The sequence below is a fragment of the Manis javanica genome, chromosome 14 (assembly GCF_040802235.1).
Source record: "Manis javanica isolate MJ-LG chromosome 14, MJ_LKY, whole genome shotgun sequence".
Taxonomy (NCBI): Eukaryota; Metazoa; Chordata; class Mammalia; order Pholidota; family Manidae; genus Manis; species Manis javanica.
The window spans coordinates 10,659,102-10,674,487 of NC_133169.1; the positions used below are offsets into that span (position 1 = coordinate 10,659,102).

A 15,386-nucleotide genomic window follows, 5' to 3' on the forward strand; every position below is an offset into this window, starting at 1 on the left:
ATGCAAAGGAGTGGCAGGGAGCTCACAGCAGTCCAGAGATCAAGTGACACTTTGAGGAAAGAGGAGGACGCTAACCCAGGTGGGTGCAGGTGTGAGCAGGCTGGGATGAAGACGCTTCAGTGAGGGGAGCACCCTGAGACGGCATGGGCCGAAGGAGGCGTGAGAACTCCAGGAAAGGGCTCCTAGCTAGTTTAATATCCACCTGGCTTGTCGTCTGTGGCCTGGTGGGAGTCAGGTACCAGCGAGCTCACTCCCAGAGAGGAGCAATTGAAACAGGCCTGAAGGGAAATTGACTCTAGGCTCCGTCCTTGCCCACCTGAACTGGGACCCCCTGCTGTCTGGATTCAAGCCTTGACCCCATCCCAACCAGCTGCATGAACTTCAACAAGCCACACGACCTCTCTGAGTGGGCTTCAAATCTGCAAATTAAGGATACCAGCATATTTTAGGTAATCTATGTGTACATTTAATGAATCAAAGGATAAATGTGTGCCCTATCTAACTCATAGGGCAGAGTTGAGAATCAAAAGTGACAAAGTAGGGAAAAGGTCTTCATAAATATTCAAGTCCATTTAAATCCAAGGAATTACTAATCTACTCTCATTGCAAACCCCAAATTAAGGAAATGGGAGATGAGACCTGGGATGAAAGCATATGATATGGGGGAGACAATGCCCCCCAGAACCAAAGCCCTCTCACTTCCCTATTTGTCGTCTAGGACCTCCTGGAAGTGACCTTCCCAAGAAAACTCAGAAGTCTGGGACAGTCTGGGGGCTCAGTCCAGCTAGGACTACAGCCCCTTCACTCTCCCATGCCCAGCCTAACCCCCAGTGTTTCGGAAACACTGGCACAGCAATAGGCCAAGGTCTCATAAACACACCAGGTCTCTGGGAAAAGAAAGCATGCTCAAAGCCCCCCTTACCCAGTCTCCAAGCAGCCTCAAGTACTGACCCAAAGAGCACAGCTTTGCTGTCAACCAGTCCTGGGTTCAAACTCTCATTTAAATCCTTATTGGTTGTATGATTTAGGGGTAATTACCTAACTTCTTTGAATCTAATTTTTCTCCATCCTAAAATGAAGATGAGGTGTATATATCTCATGGGTTTGTGGAGGACATTCTTCCTCAGTAGGGTTGAACCATCATTAACACACCACGTCAGCTCTGGGCTGCATCCCCAGACCATTAGGACAGTGTCTGGTTTCAGCTGTTATGTTTTGTGGTCTCTTGTTACAGAGCCCAAACCTGAGTCCTCTCCTGGGACACCCTCCCTCCTTGGCTTAGGTGTCCCTCTATGCCTTGCTGTGGCCCCTGAGCTCACGGGCAGTGCCTGAATTCATGCCTGACTTCTCCACCACTTGGGGTTTCTTAAGGACAGAGACACATCTTTGTTGCTGTCTCCAGGAACACAGCACAGGGTCTGCCCCAACAATACAACTGCATGGCATTTATTTTGATGTTTTTTATAACATATCCCAAAACAGCAAAATATGCTAATGAAGCCCCATGTAACTGTCACCCAGCTTTCATAATTGTCACTTTGTCCATCTGACTTTATCAAACTACCCTCTTTTTCTTTTCCCCACACCAACCACCACACTCTTTCTTTGCTGGAATATTTTACATCAAACCCCCAACATGAATATCATTATACCCATAAACACTTCAGAATGTATCTCTCATAGACAAGGAATTTTTTTTAACACCACACATACAATTAACAATAATTCCTTAATATTATCTAAAGCCCAATACATGGCCAAATTTCCTGGATTGTCTCAAATTGTATTTTGCAATAGCTTTGTTCAAAATCAGAATCCAAGTCAGATCCACACGTTGCATTTGGTTGGTAGGTGTCTTAAATCATTTTAATAAGCAGCTCCTCCTCCCCCCTTTTTTTCATACTATTTAAGTGTTGGTGAAACTGGGACATTTGCTCGTAGAACTGCCCATATTCTGCATTTGGCTGATTGCATCCTCAAGTCTTCGTTTAACTGGTTCCTCTATTCCCTTTGTTTCCTGTTAAACTAATAGTTAGGTTGGAAGCTTCATTAGATTCAGACACTTTCAGAGGCATGTGCTTCCTGTGGCATTACATCAGGAGGCACACGGGCCTGGCTGCCCCACTTTTAGTAGTGATGCCAAACCTAATGATTTTAGCAACTATTGATGAGTATTCTGAATTTAACTGGACAAAAGGGAAAAAGAAAACCCATCTAATGATGCCAGAGAAGGGGGGAAATCTAGATGGTTGAATAGGAATTTTGCTTAACAAAGATAGGGAAGAGCACAGAGGTGCAGGGAACAGTGTGTGCAAAGGCAGGCACTGAGAGAAAGCAAGTCATGTTTAGAAAGTGTAAGGATTCTGGGGTGGATTGAGGAGCAGAGTAAGAGAGAAAAGAAGGCTAGAGAAGTGAGCGGGCTAAAGAAGGTCTTAGCACACCCTGATGGATCAGCAATGTCCTTGGTCAGAGCAGGCTGATCAGACTTGATTTTTAGACAGACAACTTTGGCTTCAGTGGGAGGCTCCCCTAAAGCTGGGGACCTACCGGTGATGGAAACCCCAGGCAGGAAAGTCCGGGCACCCGAGGAGCAGCAGCAGGCCAGTCTGTGGCAGCAAGGATAGAGAGCGGGGTGGATTTGCAAGATGCTTGGAATCCACAAGTTTTGCTGATCGGTGTTACATGTGGGTGGTGAGATGCCCCCAGTTTCACTAAGATACAGAAAGAGAATTGAGGAAGTAGAGCAGGACAGGGTATCAGTAAGGAAGCAGCAGAAGTTGACTTGGCTACAGTAGAAGGTGCAGGAGAGAGGGGGCCGGACTGGTGAAGCGTGGCCCCTCCACAGGGGTGAGAGGTGGCCCATTGGATCTGAGGATCGCTATTGATCACCTAGTATGCACAAGTAATACAGCAGTGGACAAACTCCCTGTCCTCCTAGAATGGACTTTTTAGGTGGGGTGGGAAGACATTTAATTCAAAATATAAAATCAAGCCGGGAAGGAGAGCAAAGCATGGGGGAAGATGGGAGTGTCAAATGCAGTGTTCTGAGGCCTTGGGTCTGAGAAGAAATGAGAAGGAAGGAATAAGAGAAGGGCATTCTCTACAGATACAGGAGGGAAGGGGCATGCAGCCATCTCCCCAGAGGCAGGAACTTATCTTCCTTGTTTGAGAAACAGTGAGGTCAGCACGACTAGATTAAAGGGACAAGAGGAGGGGGAACAGAGGGAAAAGTAGCAGGGCCCTATAAGGACTTCGGCCGTCACTGCGTGAGCTGAGAACATGCTGCTCTGCAGTGTCGTGCTCTCAGCCTCTACTTCTTTCTCCCCAAGCCCTTCTTAGAATGGCTTTCATGCCTGTCCCTCCTCTCACCAGAGCTGAGCCCTCTGCCCTGCCCCACATGCAGCACAGCAGCTGAGCGAAATGGGACAGGGTTTCGCAGGAGGCTCCAGGGGGAGGCGAAGGGCCTGGGCCCAGACACCCACGTTCACAGCAGCATTGTTCACAGATGCCAATGGTGGAGGTAACCCAAGTGACCACGCACTGATGAGTGGATAAGCCAGAGGTGGTATAGACCTACATCAGAATGTTATTCAGTCTTAAAAAGGAAGGGAATTCTGACATATGTTACACCACGGATGAATCTTGACACTATACTAAGTGAAATAAGCCAGTCACAAAAAGACAAATACTGTATGAGACTCCACTTACAGGAGGTCCCTGGAGAGGTCAAACTCACAGAGACAGAATGTAGAATAGAGGTCACCAGGGGCTGAGGCTGGGGGGTGGGGAATGGGGAGTTACAATTTAGTGGGTATAGAGTTTATGTTTGAGTTGGTGAAAAAGTTTTGGAGATAGTAGTGACGGTCACCCAACATTGTAAATGTACCTAATGCTACTGAACTGTACACCGAAAAATGGTAAATTTCATCTCATGTATATTTTGCCACATTTTTTTTTAAAGGAAAAAGAGACCTGGGCTGAGACCGACCTCTGCCTCTAGTTCCTCTCTGGCCAGTTTCTTCCCATGCAAGAGAGGGGTTCCAAGAACGGATTTCGGGGAGTCCATTACAAAAGTTGTGAGCAACATCAAGGCCTCTCTTCACCTGCAGGGTCCAAGATCTATTCTATCTCATTAAAAAAAAGTACAGGATGGTAGGTAGAGCAACGTGCTGCCATTTGTATAAAAAAGGGAGATTATAAATGGTTTGTATACCTGCTTAGTCTATTTCTGAGAGAGCACATAGAAAATTCAGAAATCTGGTCATGTGCAGGGGGAAGTGGCTGAGGAGGAGGACGAGTTGGAAAGGGAGGCACTCTTCACCTAGACCCTGTACCTCTGAATTTTGTATACTGTGCGAATATCTAGTCAAATAAATATAAATACACCTTGAACAAATTCTATTGAACTTTTAGAAATACAGATGCAGGGCCCCACCCCCTTGTAATTAATTCTGATACTGAGGTGGAGAGGGTCACCATATATGCACGTGCCCAACAGCAATAATTTCCTGTTCTGTTCCCGCCGTGCGCTCACAGCACGTCCACCGACATTATCGCACTGCGCCTTGGCCAAAGTGGATTATCTTGGTTTGCAGATGACGAAACTGACGTTCTGAGTGTCTCTCCGCCTCAGCGAGCAGGGCGGGGTGGCCGCAGGCCGGGGGTGTCCTCTCCTAGCAGGTGACTCTCGGGCGCCCCTCACAGGTCGGGTGAGGTGGCTGTTCCCCGGTTTACAGAATTAAAACAGCCAGCCGGAGGCTGGGAACAGAGCCTGGGCTTCGTGTGCGTGAGTGTGTGTCTGTGTAAGAAAACGTGGTTGAGGTTCAGATGTACCTGCATCTGAGTCTGCTGTGTGCCTGCGTGCCTGCCATGTGTGGACTCCGTGTGTGTGCATATGGAGGTGTTTGTGTGTGTGCACATATGTATGTGTCCCAGCGCCGGATGGTCTCTGTCCTTGGCTCTGTTCAGCTGTGGTGTCCTCTCCTCTGTGAAGCCACCCTGACCTCCTCCCTCCCCCACAATGCTCAGTCTCCCCTAGTGCCCCCCTATGTCCTAAATACAACTCCATCACCGAGCCTGACACACTTTATTACACCTAAGGGCTAGCATTCCGTCTCTCTTGAGTCTGGGCAGGACTTGACCTTGGTGACCTCACACCCCCGGAGTCCAATATGGGGCAGGGCACATAGTGGGGTCTCAGCCCACGCTCGCGTCTGTGTCTTTATGTGTTTGACTGCACATGGGTGGCTGTGGGTGTCTGAGCGTGCATTTTCGGGGGTGAGGAGGGATCTCACCCAACAAAGCTGAATACACAGCTCTCTTCGGATCCTGGAGGCCAGGTGTCCTCTTGGCTTTCTCACCCACAGTCCTCCTGCTCAGGATGGGCTGTGTAACAAAGTCCAGGCCATCTCTCACATGGTCACCCGTGGACCCAGGGTCAGCCAGACTGCTTTTCCTCTTTGACCTGACTTCTGGTCAAAGCTTTTGTCCCTCAGTTCGGTAAGACAGGGGCTGCTTTGGGGCACCAACCCCTCCTGCTGGCCACTTGGGATCTGCATCTCTGGCATTCTTGTCCTCCCAATGGGTCTTGGAGTCAGTCTGAAATTGCCAGGCCAGCCTTAAACAGCCCATGTTCCTCCCTAATCCCCAAGCACCAGGCCTGAGTCCCAGGCCCTGAAGTCTGTTGTGTTCCCTCTGGGTACAGCTTTTGTCCATCTTTCTCTGTTCTGCCTTCTATAAACAGAACCTAGAATCCATGGTCATTCCCCTTCCGGGAGCCCTTCCCACTATCTAACCTCTTTCTTTTCCAATCAGAGTCTGAGGCTTGCCTCCTCCTCTGCCACTGAGACAGTCCTGAGAGGGAACGAATGGAGACAAATGGTTACAGCTTAGGTTCTGGAACCACACTCTCTGGGCATGAATCCCAGCTCCACCGCTGACGAGATTTTAGCCCCACGACGAAAGAGTTTCGGAAACAGTGGTGATGGCTGTGCAACATTGTTAATGTACTTAAATGCCACTGAACTGTACCGTTAAAAATTATTAAAATGCCAAGTGCTATATATATATATATATATGTATAGCCACAATAAAAAAAGCTAAAAACATAAAAGATGTTAGCCCCAGATAAGTGTATCAGGCAGGGTCCTATCAGGAATCCAGGGGCTCTCTCAAACTGGATAATTTGAAGATTGCTTCATAATAGGATTATATACAAAGGTACGGACTACTGAACCACAGTGGGTTTAGTGGACATTACCCCAGATCTAGCAACAGTGGGCTTATTACCACTCATAGGGGTCCAGGGAATGGGAAAAAAATGGTTCCTAGAATCTGGAGACAGGGCCCCGGGCAGGAGAGGTGACCTACAGCAAACCTGCAGGGGGAGAGGCAGGCAAATGCCTAGCCTCCCTCTGGTCTGTCTCCTCTCCTATTGGTGCCGCTCTCCACTGGCCAAGCCCTACGGAAGCCATTGGGCAGGGCCTTCAGCCTTCAGGCCACTGAGCAGAGTGGAGAAGGATAGAGAGAGGCTTTGGAGTGGTGACACAAGGTGCCCAGCACACCCTGATAGCCTCAGTTCCCTCATCTGTGAAACAGGCCATTATCAATCCTACCCTCCTACTAGGTTGTCAGTGATAACGGGGAGGATGTTACGGCCACAGTAAGTGCTCAATGAACAGATCCGGCTGACTGCTTCGAGTCTGGTGATTAATTGGCATCGTGTACTTAGCCTGTCTAAAAGCTGAAACCTTGGGTGTTCTCCCTCACAAACCTATTACTTCCCTGGTCTCAGTAAGGAGTATACCATCCATCCAGCCGCTCAAGCCAGACCCCTCAGCACCGTCCTTCAGGGAATGGCAGTCTCCCTCCCCCTGTCCCCACATCTGTCATTCCACGTGTCTCTGCTCTTCTCATCTCAAATCTGTCTCCCTCTCTCCATCCCCACTGAGGCTATGCTAGTCCATCACCCCCCACCCAGATCACTCCTAAAACCTCTCACTGGTCTCCCTGCACCTACCACCTATTCTCCACCCACCAGCCAGGGGGATCTCGAGCATGAGCTGGGCCAGGTCACTCCTCTGGGGAAACCCAGTGCCCCCCAGGCACATGGCCTCATTGCAGCTTTCCCTCTCTTGGGCACCTTTCTCCTTCCTCAGAGCCTTGGCATCTATTATTTCCAACTCCACAGAAAGTTCCTTGCTTCAAATTTTCCTCCCAGGTTGGCTCAGGGGGCAACTGGATGGTTCCTTCTCATTCTTCAAATCTCAGCTTAAATACGATCACTAGAAAGAAGCCTTTCCAAACCACCTCATTGAAATACATTCCCTTCCCTGCTCCCATTGGCTTTTCTGTTCCAGTGCCCCAATCAATTCCTTTAATAGCACGTACAGTTTGTAGTTACATATATATGCATTTGTTTGGTACTTGTTTGTAGACTGTTTCCCCACCATACTGTAAATTTCCAAAAAAGACCCTGTCTGTTTTGCTCATTACTGTATCCTCAGGTCCTTGCACGGAGCAGGTGTTCAATAAATACTGGTCAGTGAGCAAACGGTAGCTAATGTTATGATGGTGATGCTATCAGAGCCCTTCCAGAGAATCCCACCACACCAGCAGGGCGCTCCCCATCCCCTTTCTTTAGTCTCCAGTCCCTAAGTCCCCTGCTTCCAAGACTAACTTCAGTAAAGTGCAAAGGAAAAGGGGTGATATCATTGGCAAAATATCTCTACTCATGTTGATGACCAGAAAGTGTGAGTGGCTGGAGAATTTATCAGGAAAAATGGATAGAGAGGGAGAATGCCAGAAGACAGGGGCAGAGTGCCAGCAGGCCTTGGGGAGGGACTGTGTGCGGGGGTAGGGTTGGCCTCCTGGGTGTGTCCCTTTTCTTTTCTCTGGCTCCCTTAGATAAGACAAGCAGTTTTGTCATCCTCTCTCTCTCTCTCCACAGTCCAGGAAGCCCCAGTCCCACAGTTTGGAAACATGTCCATGCAAGAGGACATGCAATCCCAGAAGCTCTGGTCAAGGATCCATAAGTCTCAAAGAGACTTAGCAAAGTCCATCCTGATTGGGGCTCCAGGAGGTAAGAAAGGGCAACAGAAGCTATTGAACAGAGAGGGAAAATGAGGATGGAGGTCAGAAATGGGGGTAGATGGTCCAAATGACCAATATCTGCTGCTGGCCAGGGGGGACTTGGGGAGATTCAGTGTTCATGGGAGTCTCCCCTGGGTTAAGTTATGAACCCTGGTCTGGGCTTCTTCTACCAGCGCTATAGGCTAGGCAGAGGGGTTGTCCTGTGGCTCCTGGACTCTGGCCCCTAGTGCACAAGGCTTCCAGTGACACAGGAGACACTGGTAACACTTTAACCAGTATGCAGGACTGATCCCCAGCCCAGCTGAGCCCTGGGGCTTCAATAGCCTGATACTGTGGCGCAGACCCCCAGAGACTGGCAGACGTTCAGCGGCATGGAGGGTGTGGCTCGAAGGGGAGCTCATCTGGGCTGGGCTGCACTGGATCAAGTAGCATTGAAGGAGCCAAGGAAACTCAGAGGAGAGGGCCGGGAAGCCAGTCACCTGGAAGGAAGGAAACAAGGACCCTAGGAAAAGGAACTGAGTGATTCTGGGCCCGGATAATGAGAGGCCACTGTGGACTAAATATCAAGGGCTGAGGCTGAGAGAAGAGGCACTGAAGGGCAATCAGTCTGGGGTTATGAGCGATCAGACAGCTGTATGGCCAAAAGGTTAACTTAGAATTAGTCAGACCTGGATGTAAATCCCATCCTTGTTACTTAGAAGCTGTATGAACTTGGGCAATTTACTTAATATTCCTCAGCCTCGGTTTCCTTATCTGCAAAATGGGGATAATTACAGAGCATAGACAGTATTTGCTTTAAAGGATTCTTCTGACTAAGAGAATGTATGTATAATGCCCAGTTCATAAGAAGGACTCAACAAAAAATGGGAAAGTTGGGGGAAGGAAGAGAGGGTATGCTGAGATGAAAGGATGGGGAGGGGGGACAGGTACCCAGGCAGCTACTTCTTCTTCAGGGCCGGCAGGGTACCTGCGGCGGGCCAGTGTGGCCCAGCTGACTCAGGAGCTGGGCAATACCTTCTTCCAGCGGCAGCAGCTGTCAGCCGCTATGGCAGACACCTTCCTGGAACACCTCTGCCTGTTGGACATTGACTCCGAGCCCGTGGCCGCTCGCAGCACCAGCATCATTGCCACCATCGGTAAGCAGTCCCCTCCCCCGCAGCAGCACAGGGCCTCCTGGGTGCTCCTCAAGGTGCTTCCCCATCTTTTGTCTATTTCAAGACTTCTCCACGTTTGATGGAGTCAGTCATTCAAAAAATATTTGTTGAGCACTTGGTAAGCAAGGTTTTGGGCCCTGGGAAGAGACCAATGAAATGAAGATTCCTACCTTTGGGGAGCTGACAATCTAGGCAATAAATAATAGAGATAATACATATTTTTAAATAACTTTTTAGGTATGTGAGAAAGTGTTAAGAATATGGTAAAACAAAAAACAGAGCCTGGTAAGGAGCATTAGGGATGTGAGGGAGGGAGACAGATTACAGTCCTACATAGAGTCAAGGTAGCCTTGTTCAGAAAATTAAAACCTGAGCAAAGATACGAAGGAGATGACAGAATGAGCCATGCAGATGGGTTGGGGGAAGAAAGTTCCAGACAGAGGGAACAGTCAGTGAAAAGGCCCTAAGTCAAGGAGGCTGGAATGGCTAGAAACCATCAAAGGGGAAGAGTAGCAGAACTGGAGATTGAAGGGGAGGGGTAAGCCACAGAGTGCTTTCATAGGCCTTTTTCAGAATTTGAGTTGAGTTTTCTTCCAAGTGAAATGGGAAACTACTGTAGAGTTTTGAGAAGAGAGTACCAACGCTCCTCCTTATGTTTTAACAGAATAACTCAGGCTGCTGTATTGAAAATTGATTGGGGTTTTGGGTGCAGGCAAGGGCAGAAGCTGCTCCTGCAGTATTTCTGGCTTAGACCACATGGTGACAGTAGAGGTGGTAAGAAGTGATCAGATTCTGAACGTGTTTTGAAGGTAGAGCTCACAGGATTTCCTCCAAGGTTTCTGGCACGACCATCTAGAAGGATGCATTACCAACTGAGCAGGAAAGATTGTGGTGGAAAGGGCTGGGGGCAGTGGGAAGGAGATCAAGATTTCAGTTTGGGGCATGTTGAGATTGAGATGCGCATCAGACATCCAAGTGTGATGCAAAGTAGGCAATCAGACACACAACTGTGGATTTGGGAGAGAGGTTTGAACTGCAGATTTAAATTTGGTAGTGGTCAGTTTATAGATGGCATTTAAAGCCATGAGGCTAATTCACAGGGGAGTGAAGGGGAAATGACAGAGAAGAGAGTGGGGCATTCTTCCCCCACGGGAAGAACGGGCTTTAGGTAGTGCCTGGAGAGGCTGGCCGGCTGACTCTCTGTCACACAGCTGCTTTATCTGGTTGGGACAGAACTCAACTGTCCTCAATATGAATCCTCTCAGCTCTAAAGCCCTGAACCCCAAATTCTCTGAGCTGGCACCCATCCCCTTTCCGACGTGGGGGTCCGTACCCCCATCCTCACCACCACTGCAGCACTTTCATCACTGCCACAGCTACTGCCACTTTACATTACACATTTACCTCTGGCCTGGCTGAGGACCCTCCTCTCCAAGACCCGCAGTACTGCCTCCCCAAGGAGGCAGGTGTTGGCTGGAGAGGGGAAGGGCGCTTCTGACCTGTGAGCAGGGGTTTTGTCAGGAAATAAAGGTCAGGTAACAAGACTTTTGCAGCACAGGGCGTCTCTGTGATGGGTTTGATTGTCTCTCAGGTTTGGGTAGAAAGTTGTCCGAACAGGATCTCTGGTTCCAGGGCCGGCATCTCGCTCCGTGGAGCGCCTCAAGGAGATGATCAAGGCTGGGATGAACATCGCGCGACTCAATTTCTCCCACGGCTCCCACGAGGTTCAGGGCGGGGCCGCGGGGAGGTGGGAGGGGCTGGAGGATGCTCTGGGGTCCTGGCTACATACCTCTGAAATCCCCACTCGGTTCCCGTCCCAGTACCACGCTAAGTCCATCGCCAACATCCGGGAGGCGGTGAAGAGCTTTGCAACTTCTCCGCTCAGCAACCGACCCGTGGCCATAGGTCTGGACACCAAGGGGCCGGAGATACGCACTGGGATCTTGCAGGGGGTGAGAGGCGGGGCCAAACGGCTAAGTTCCGGGGATCAGGAAGGGGGCGGCAGGGCGCGGAGGTAGTGGCCGGGGTACAGCGCCTGGGGAGGGGCCGGCCGGGCGCGGGCGTGGGGCGGAACTCGACGCCTCTGGCTCCGCCCCCAGGGCCCGGAGTCGGAAGTGGAGCTGGAGAAGGGCGCCCGGGTGCTGGTGACCGTGGACCCGGCCTCCCAGATGCGGGGGGACGCGAGCACCGTGTGGGTGGACTACCCCAATATCATCCGCGTCGTGTCAGTGGGGAGCCACATCTACATTGACGACGGGCTCATCTCCTTAGCGGTCAAGAAAATCGGTGCGGAAGAGCCTCCAGCCCTAGCTGCGCGCAGACGCCGGGCGCTCTCTCTTCCCCTTGGCTCCCCGGTTCCACCTGTGGACTGAACGCACCTTGCGCTGGCCAGCGCCCTTCGCCACCCGTCTGGAGTCCCCAGCATCCAAACCCCTGGGCTCGCCCTTGGCTGGGGCCAGACTGGCGAGTTGGTCCTTTCTTCCACAGACGTCCACTCAGTGCCTATTCCGAGGGGAAACCTGGTCAAGGGCAGAGAGACGATAAATAGGACGTGGTTCCTGATCTCTTGCGGTCCCAGGCCCCATGTTCCCTCAACAGTGACTCTGTGCCAGGCTTACCCCTGACCTAGGCTGGCTCTTTTCATGCCCACAGGCCCAGAGGGACTGGAGACCGAAGTGGAGAATGGCGGTGTCCTGGGCAGTCGGAAGGGCGTGAACCTGCCGGGCGCCCAGGTGGACCTGCCTGGGCTGTCGGAGCAAGATGTCCGGGACCTGCGCTTTGGGGTGGACCATGGCGTGGACATCATCTTTGCCTCCTTTGTTCGGAAAGCCAGCGACGTGACTGCCGTCAGGGCTGCTCTGGGGCCGGAAGGAAAGACCATCAAGATCGTTAGCAAAATCGAGAACCACGAAGGCGTGAAGAAGTGAGATTTGGTCTTTGTTCCCATCAGGCCCCAACCATCCCCAACGGCCCTTGTCTTCTCCCGCCTGCCTCTCCTTGGCATCTTCTGGCTCCTCCCCAACCCTGACTCCTCCAACCAACCAGGTTTGATGAAATCCTGGAAGTAAGCGATGGCATCATGGTGGCGCGGGGTGACCTGGGCATCGAGATCCCCGCTGAAAAGGTCTTCCTCGCTCAGAAGATGATGATCGGTCGTTGCAACTTGGCGGGCAAGCCCGTTGTCTGTGCCACACAGGTCTGCAGTGAGCCCTTTGGGCTGGGGCACTCTATGGGTTTTAGGGACACCGAGAGTGAATAGCCCACAACTTAGGTCTGTAGGATGTTTGCTCTCCAGTGTTTGATCCTCAGACAGCTAACTTAGGGAGAGATACTGTGATCCCCATGTTCAGATGAGGAAACTGGACAGCCAGGATTACACAGTTTGTGACTGCGACCCTGGCTTTCAGTGCACTGAGAGCGTCAGAGAACTAGCTTGGGCAAGAGTCAGAGTGTGACTCCTTTAGCATTGATATCCAGATGTCCCCCAGATGCTGGAGAGCATGATCACTAAGCCCAGGCCCACTCGGGCAGAGACGAGCGACGTGGCCAACGCTGTGCTGGATGGGGCAGACTGCATCATGCTGTCGGGGGAGACTGCTAAGGGCAAGTTTCCTGTGGAGGCTGTAAAGATGCAGCATGCGGTAGGAACTCAGAATGCAAAGGGGCAGGAAAACTAAACCCCTTCCAGACCCCATGCCCCTGCCCGGCCTGACCTGGCTGCTTGCAGATTGCCCGGGAGGCAGAGGCTGCGGTGTACCACCGCCAGCTATTCGAGGAGCTGCGCCGGGCAGCACCCCTGAGCCGTGATCCCACTGAGGTCATTGCTATCGGCGCTGTGGAGGCGGCCTTCAAGTGCTGTGCTGCAGCCATCATCGTTCTGACCTCGACAGGCCGGTGAGGGGGATGCTGGGAACACTAAGATGGGACTTTGGGTCAGGGGCAGGCTAGGGTGGGCCACAGGCTCAGGTTTGTCCCATTATCCGAGATGAAGTATATCATTCTGGGGCAAGAAGAGAGGTAGTTACAGGAGCTGGAGGCCAGGAGAGGCAGCTCTTGGAGCATACCAGAAATTGTGCCAGTGAGTTCCAGGGGCTTGGAAGAGGAAGGTGGTATCTCTGGGTGCATGGGTTCCAAGCCATTTGGGCTTTTAGGGCTCAGAGGCAAGGTCTCTGCATTTAGCCCACAAAGCCTTACAGTGCTGAGGTGTTGCCAAAAGGCCCAGAGCCTGAGTTCAAGTCTTTGTTTGGAAATTTAACTGTGACATCTTGGGTAAGTCACCAGGCTCTCTAAGCCTCCTCCATTTCCTCATGGGATGGTGAGAATTAACAAGGACATTTATAGTGAAGTATTGTATAAAGGTACATTCTCAGAAGAGTTTTATATTTCTCAAAGAGGTTTCTCCTTATTATCTCATTTGGTATATTCTTGATTATCTCATAGCTTCCTTGTGTGGTAAGAAGGGTGGGCATTCTTATGCCCATTTTACAGGAGAGAAAACCATGGCCCAGAAAAATATGCTGACTTACCCAGGGTCACACAGCTTGTTGGTGATACCTGGAATTAGAACCCAAACTCCTGTTTTCTTGTTCAACACTCTTTCCTTGCTCTGGGCTGACCTTCTCTGCCTCCTTCAGCTCAGCCCAGCTCCTGTCTCGGTACCGACCTCGGGCAGTAGTCATTGCTGTCACCCGCTCTGCCCAGGCTGCCCGCCAGTCCCACCTGTGCCGAGGAGTCTTCCCCTTGGTCTACAGTGAACCTCCAGAGGCCGTCTGGGCAGATGATGTGGATCGCCGGGTCCAATTTGGCATTGAAAGTGGTGAGCCACTAGACTTCTTCCCCTCCCTCCACTGGATTTGTATCACAAGTTCCCCAGTTCCACTTCCCACACCCACCCAACGGGCCTTGCCTCTCCCCTCTGGTCCCAAATTTTCTCTGTGATGTTCACTAAGACTCAGACATATTTTGGCCTTCGGTGGTGGGAAGGAGGACGTACTGAGGAAGGAGGGCAGAGGGAGAGAGGTCAGGGTTGTCCCTAAGAAGTCAGCCCAGCTGCTGCCTGCGCTAGGTGGCTAGAGCTGTGCGTGACATACGGAGGAAGAGGTGAGAGGAGAAAGGGGATCCTGCCACTGGAACTAAAATCGAATTTACAGTTGGCTATGATCATACCCTACCTCTTCCTATCAGCACAGCAACACAGGTGGGTAGACTTGCTACTTAGCGGCACAGCCCATGCCACCGCACGGACACACGTGCAGCTCTGATACGCTGCAGTGGTCATATTCCTGCAGTGCCACCTGTGCGTCACACTGGACAGTTTGCCTCAGGCCCCCCATTCCTTACAGAGTGACTTTGAGGAGGTGGAAGGTGGTGGCTGATTCTCATCACAGGGCTGGCCGGGGTCCCTCAATGGCTGATTGTCATCTTCTCTTCCCCCGCCCTCCAACCGCCAGGGAAGCTCCATGGTTTCCTCCGTGTTGGGGACCTGGTGATCGTGGTGACAGGCTGGCATCCTGGCTCTGGCTATACCAACATCATGCGGGTGCTGAGCATATCCTGAGTCGTGTCCCCCCGCACCGAACTCTGGACCTCATCCCTTCCCCATTCCCTCCACCCAGTGCCCCTCCTAAGTCTTCTGCACTCCCAGTCCCCCCTGCCCAAGGCCACATCTGCCATCTAGCCCCATTCCAGGTTCCCCTTCCCCCTCTCCATTTCACACAGGCCCCGACCAGCCATGGCCAGTTAAGCACTGGCCATCAGGCAGCGCCAGCCATACATTCCCTGTACCTAATGCTCTCAGATGAGCCCTGAGATGTTCTGAGCCTTTAATCCCAGCTTAACTGTTTAATTCAATCCACCCAGCCCCCTCCCACTGCTCCCTATACCTGGGGCTTGGGGGGAGAGGAACAGGACAATCATGTCCACAGTTAACACAAAACCATATTTGAAACATATTTCACCTCTGAGTCTGACGTTCTTGTATGTGGTCCTCACAGTAATCTGGGCATCTCCCGGGGGGACTGCCTCCTCTTCCTTCGTCGTGACTAACGGTGGCATCAAAGCACCATGTTTTTGGGGAAGCCAGGATAGAAGGACACTGGGGGGTGCTGACAGCCAGGCGGCCCCATCTTGTCCCTGTCTTCA

The 15,386-nt window shown here is 51.4% G+C and overlaps 1 protein-coding gene and 1 long non-coding RNA gene across 4 annotated transcripts; one reads left to right on the top strand and one right to left on the bottom strand.

Annotated features, from left to right (window-relative positions):
- The first annotated feature begins 7,958 nt into the window (after nucleotides 1–7,958).
- Nucleotides 7,959–15,196, top strand: PKLR (pyruvate kinase L/R). Of its 2 annotated transcripts, none has more exons than XM_017676451.3 (11): nucleotides 7,959–8,080; nucleotides 9,045–9,227; nucleotides 10,878–10,969; nucleotides 11,066–11,197; nucleotides 11,345–11,531; nucleotides 11,898–12,168; nucleotides 12,291–12,441; nucleotides 12,734–12,886; nucleotides 12,973–13,139; nucleotides 13,880–14,061; nucleotides 14,696–15,196. In XM_017676451.3, the coding sequence occupies exons 1-11, from the start codon at nucleotides 7,981–7,983 to the stop codon at nucleotides 14,800–14,802; spliced, it is 1,725 nt and encodes a 574-aa protein (XP_017531940.2). In that variant the 5' UTR covers nucleotides 7,959–7,980; the 3' UTR covers nucleotides 14,803–15,196. The 2 variants fall into 2 exon arrangements, with proteins under 2 accessions (XP_017531940.2, XP_073077483.1); XM_073221382.1 differs by lacking the exon at nucleotides 7,959–8,080 and adding an exon at nucleotides 8,373–8,469.
- Nucleotides 8,463–11,205, bottom strand: LOC118972114 (uncharacterized). 2 transcript variants are annotated; one of them, XR_012124933.1, is made up of 4 exons: nucleotides 11,035–11,205; nucleotides 10,745–10,922; nucleotides 9,106–9,382; nucleotides 8,463–8,570 (listed from the first exon to the last, which is right to left on the bottom strand). It is a non-coding gene; the product is annotated as an uncharacterized lncRNA (long non-coding RNA). The 2 variants fall into 2 exon arrangements; XR_012124934.1 differs by lacking the exons at nucleotides 8,463–8,570; nucleotides 9,106–9,382 and adding an exon at nucleotides 9,394–10,097.
- Nucleotides 15,197–15,386: the final 190 nt, after the last annotated feature.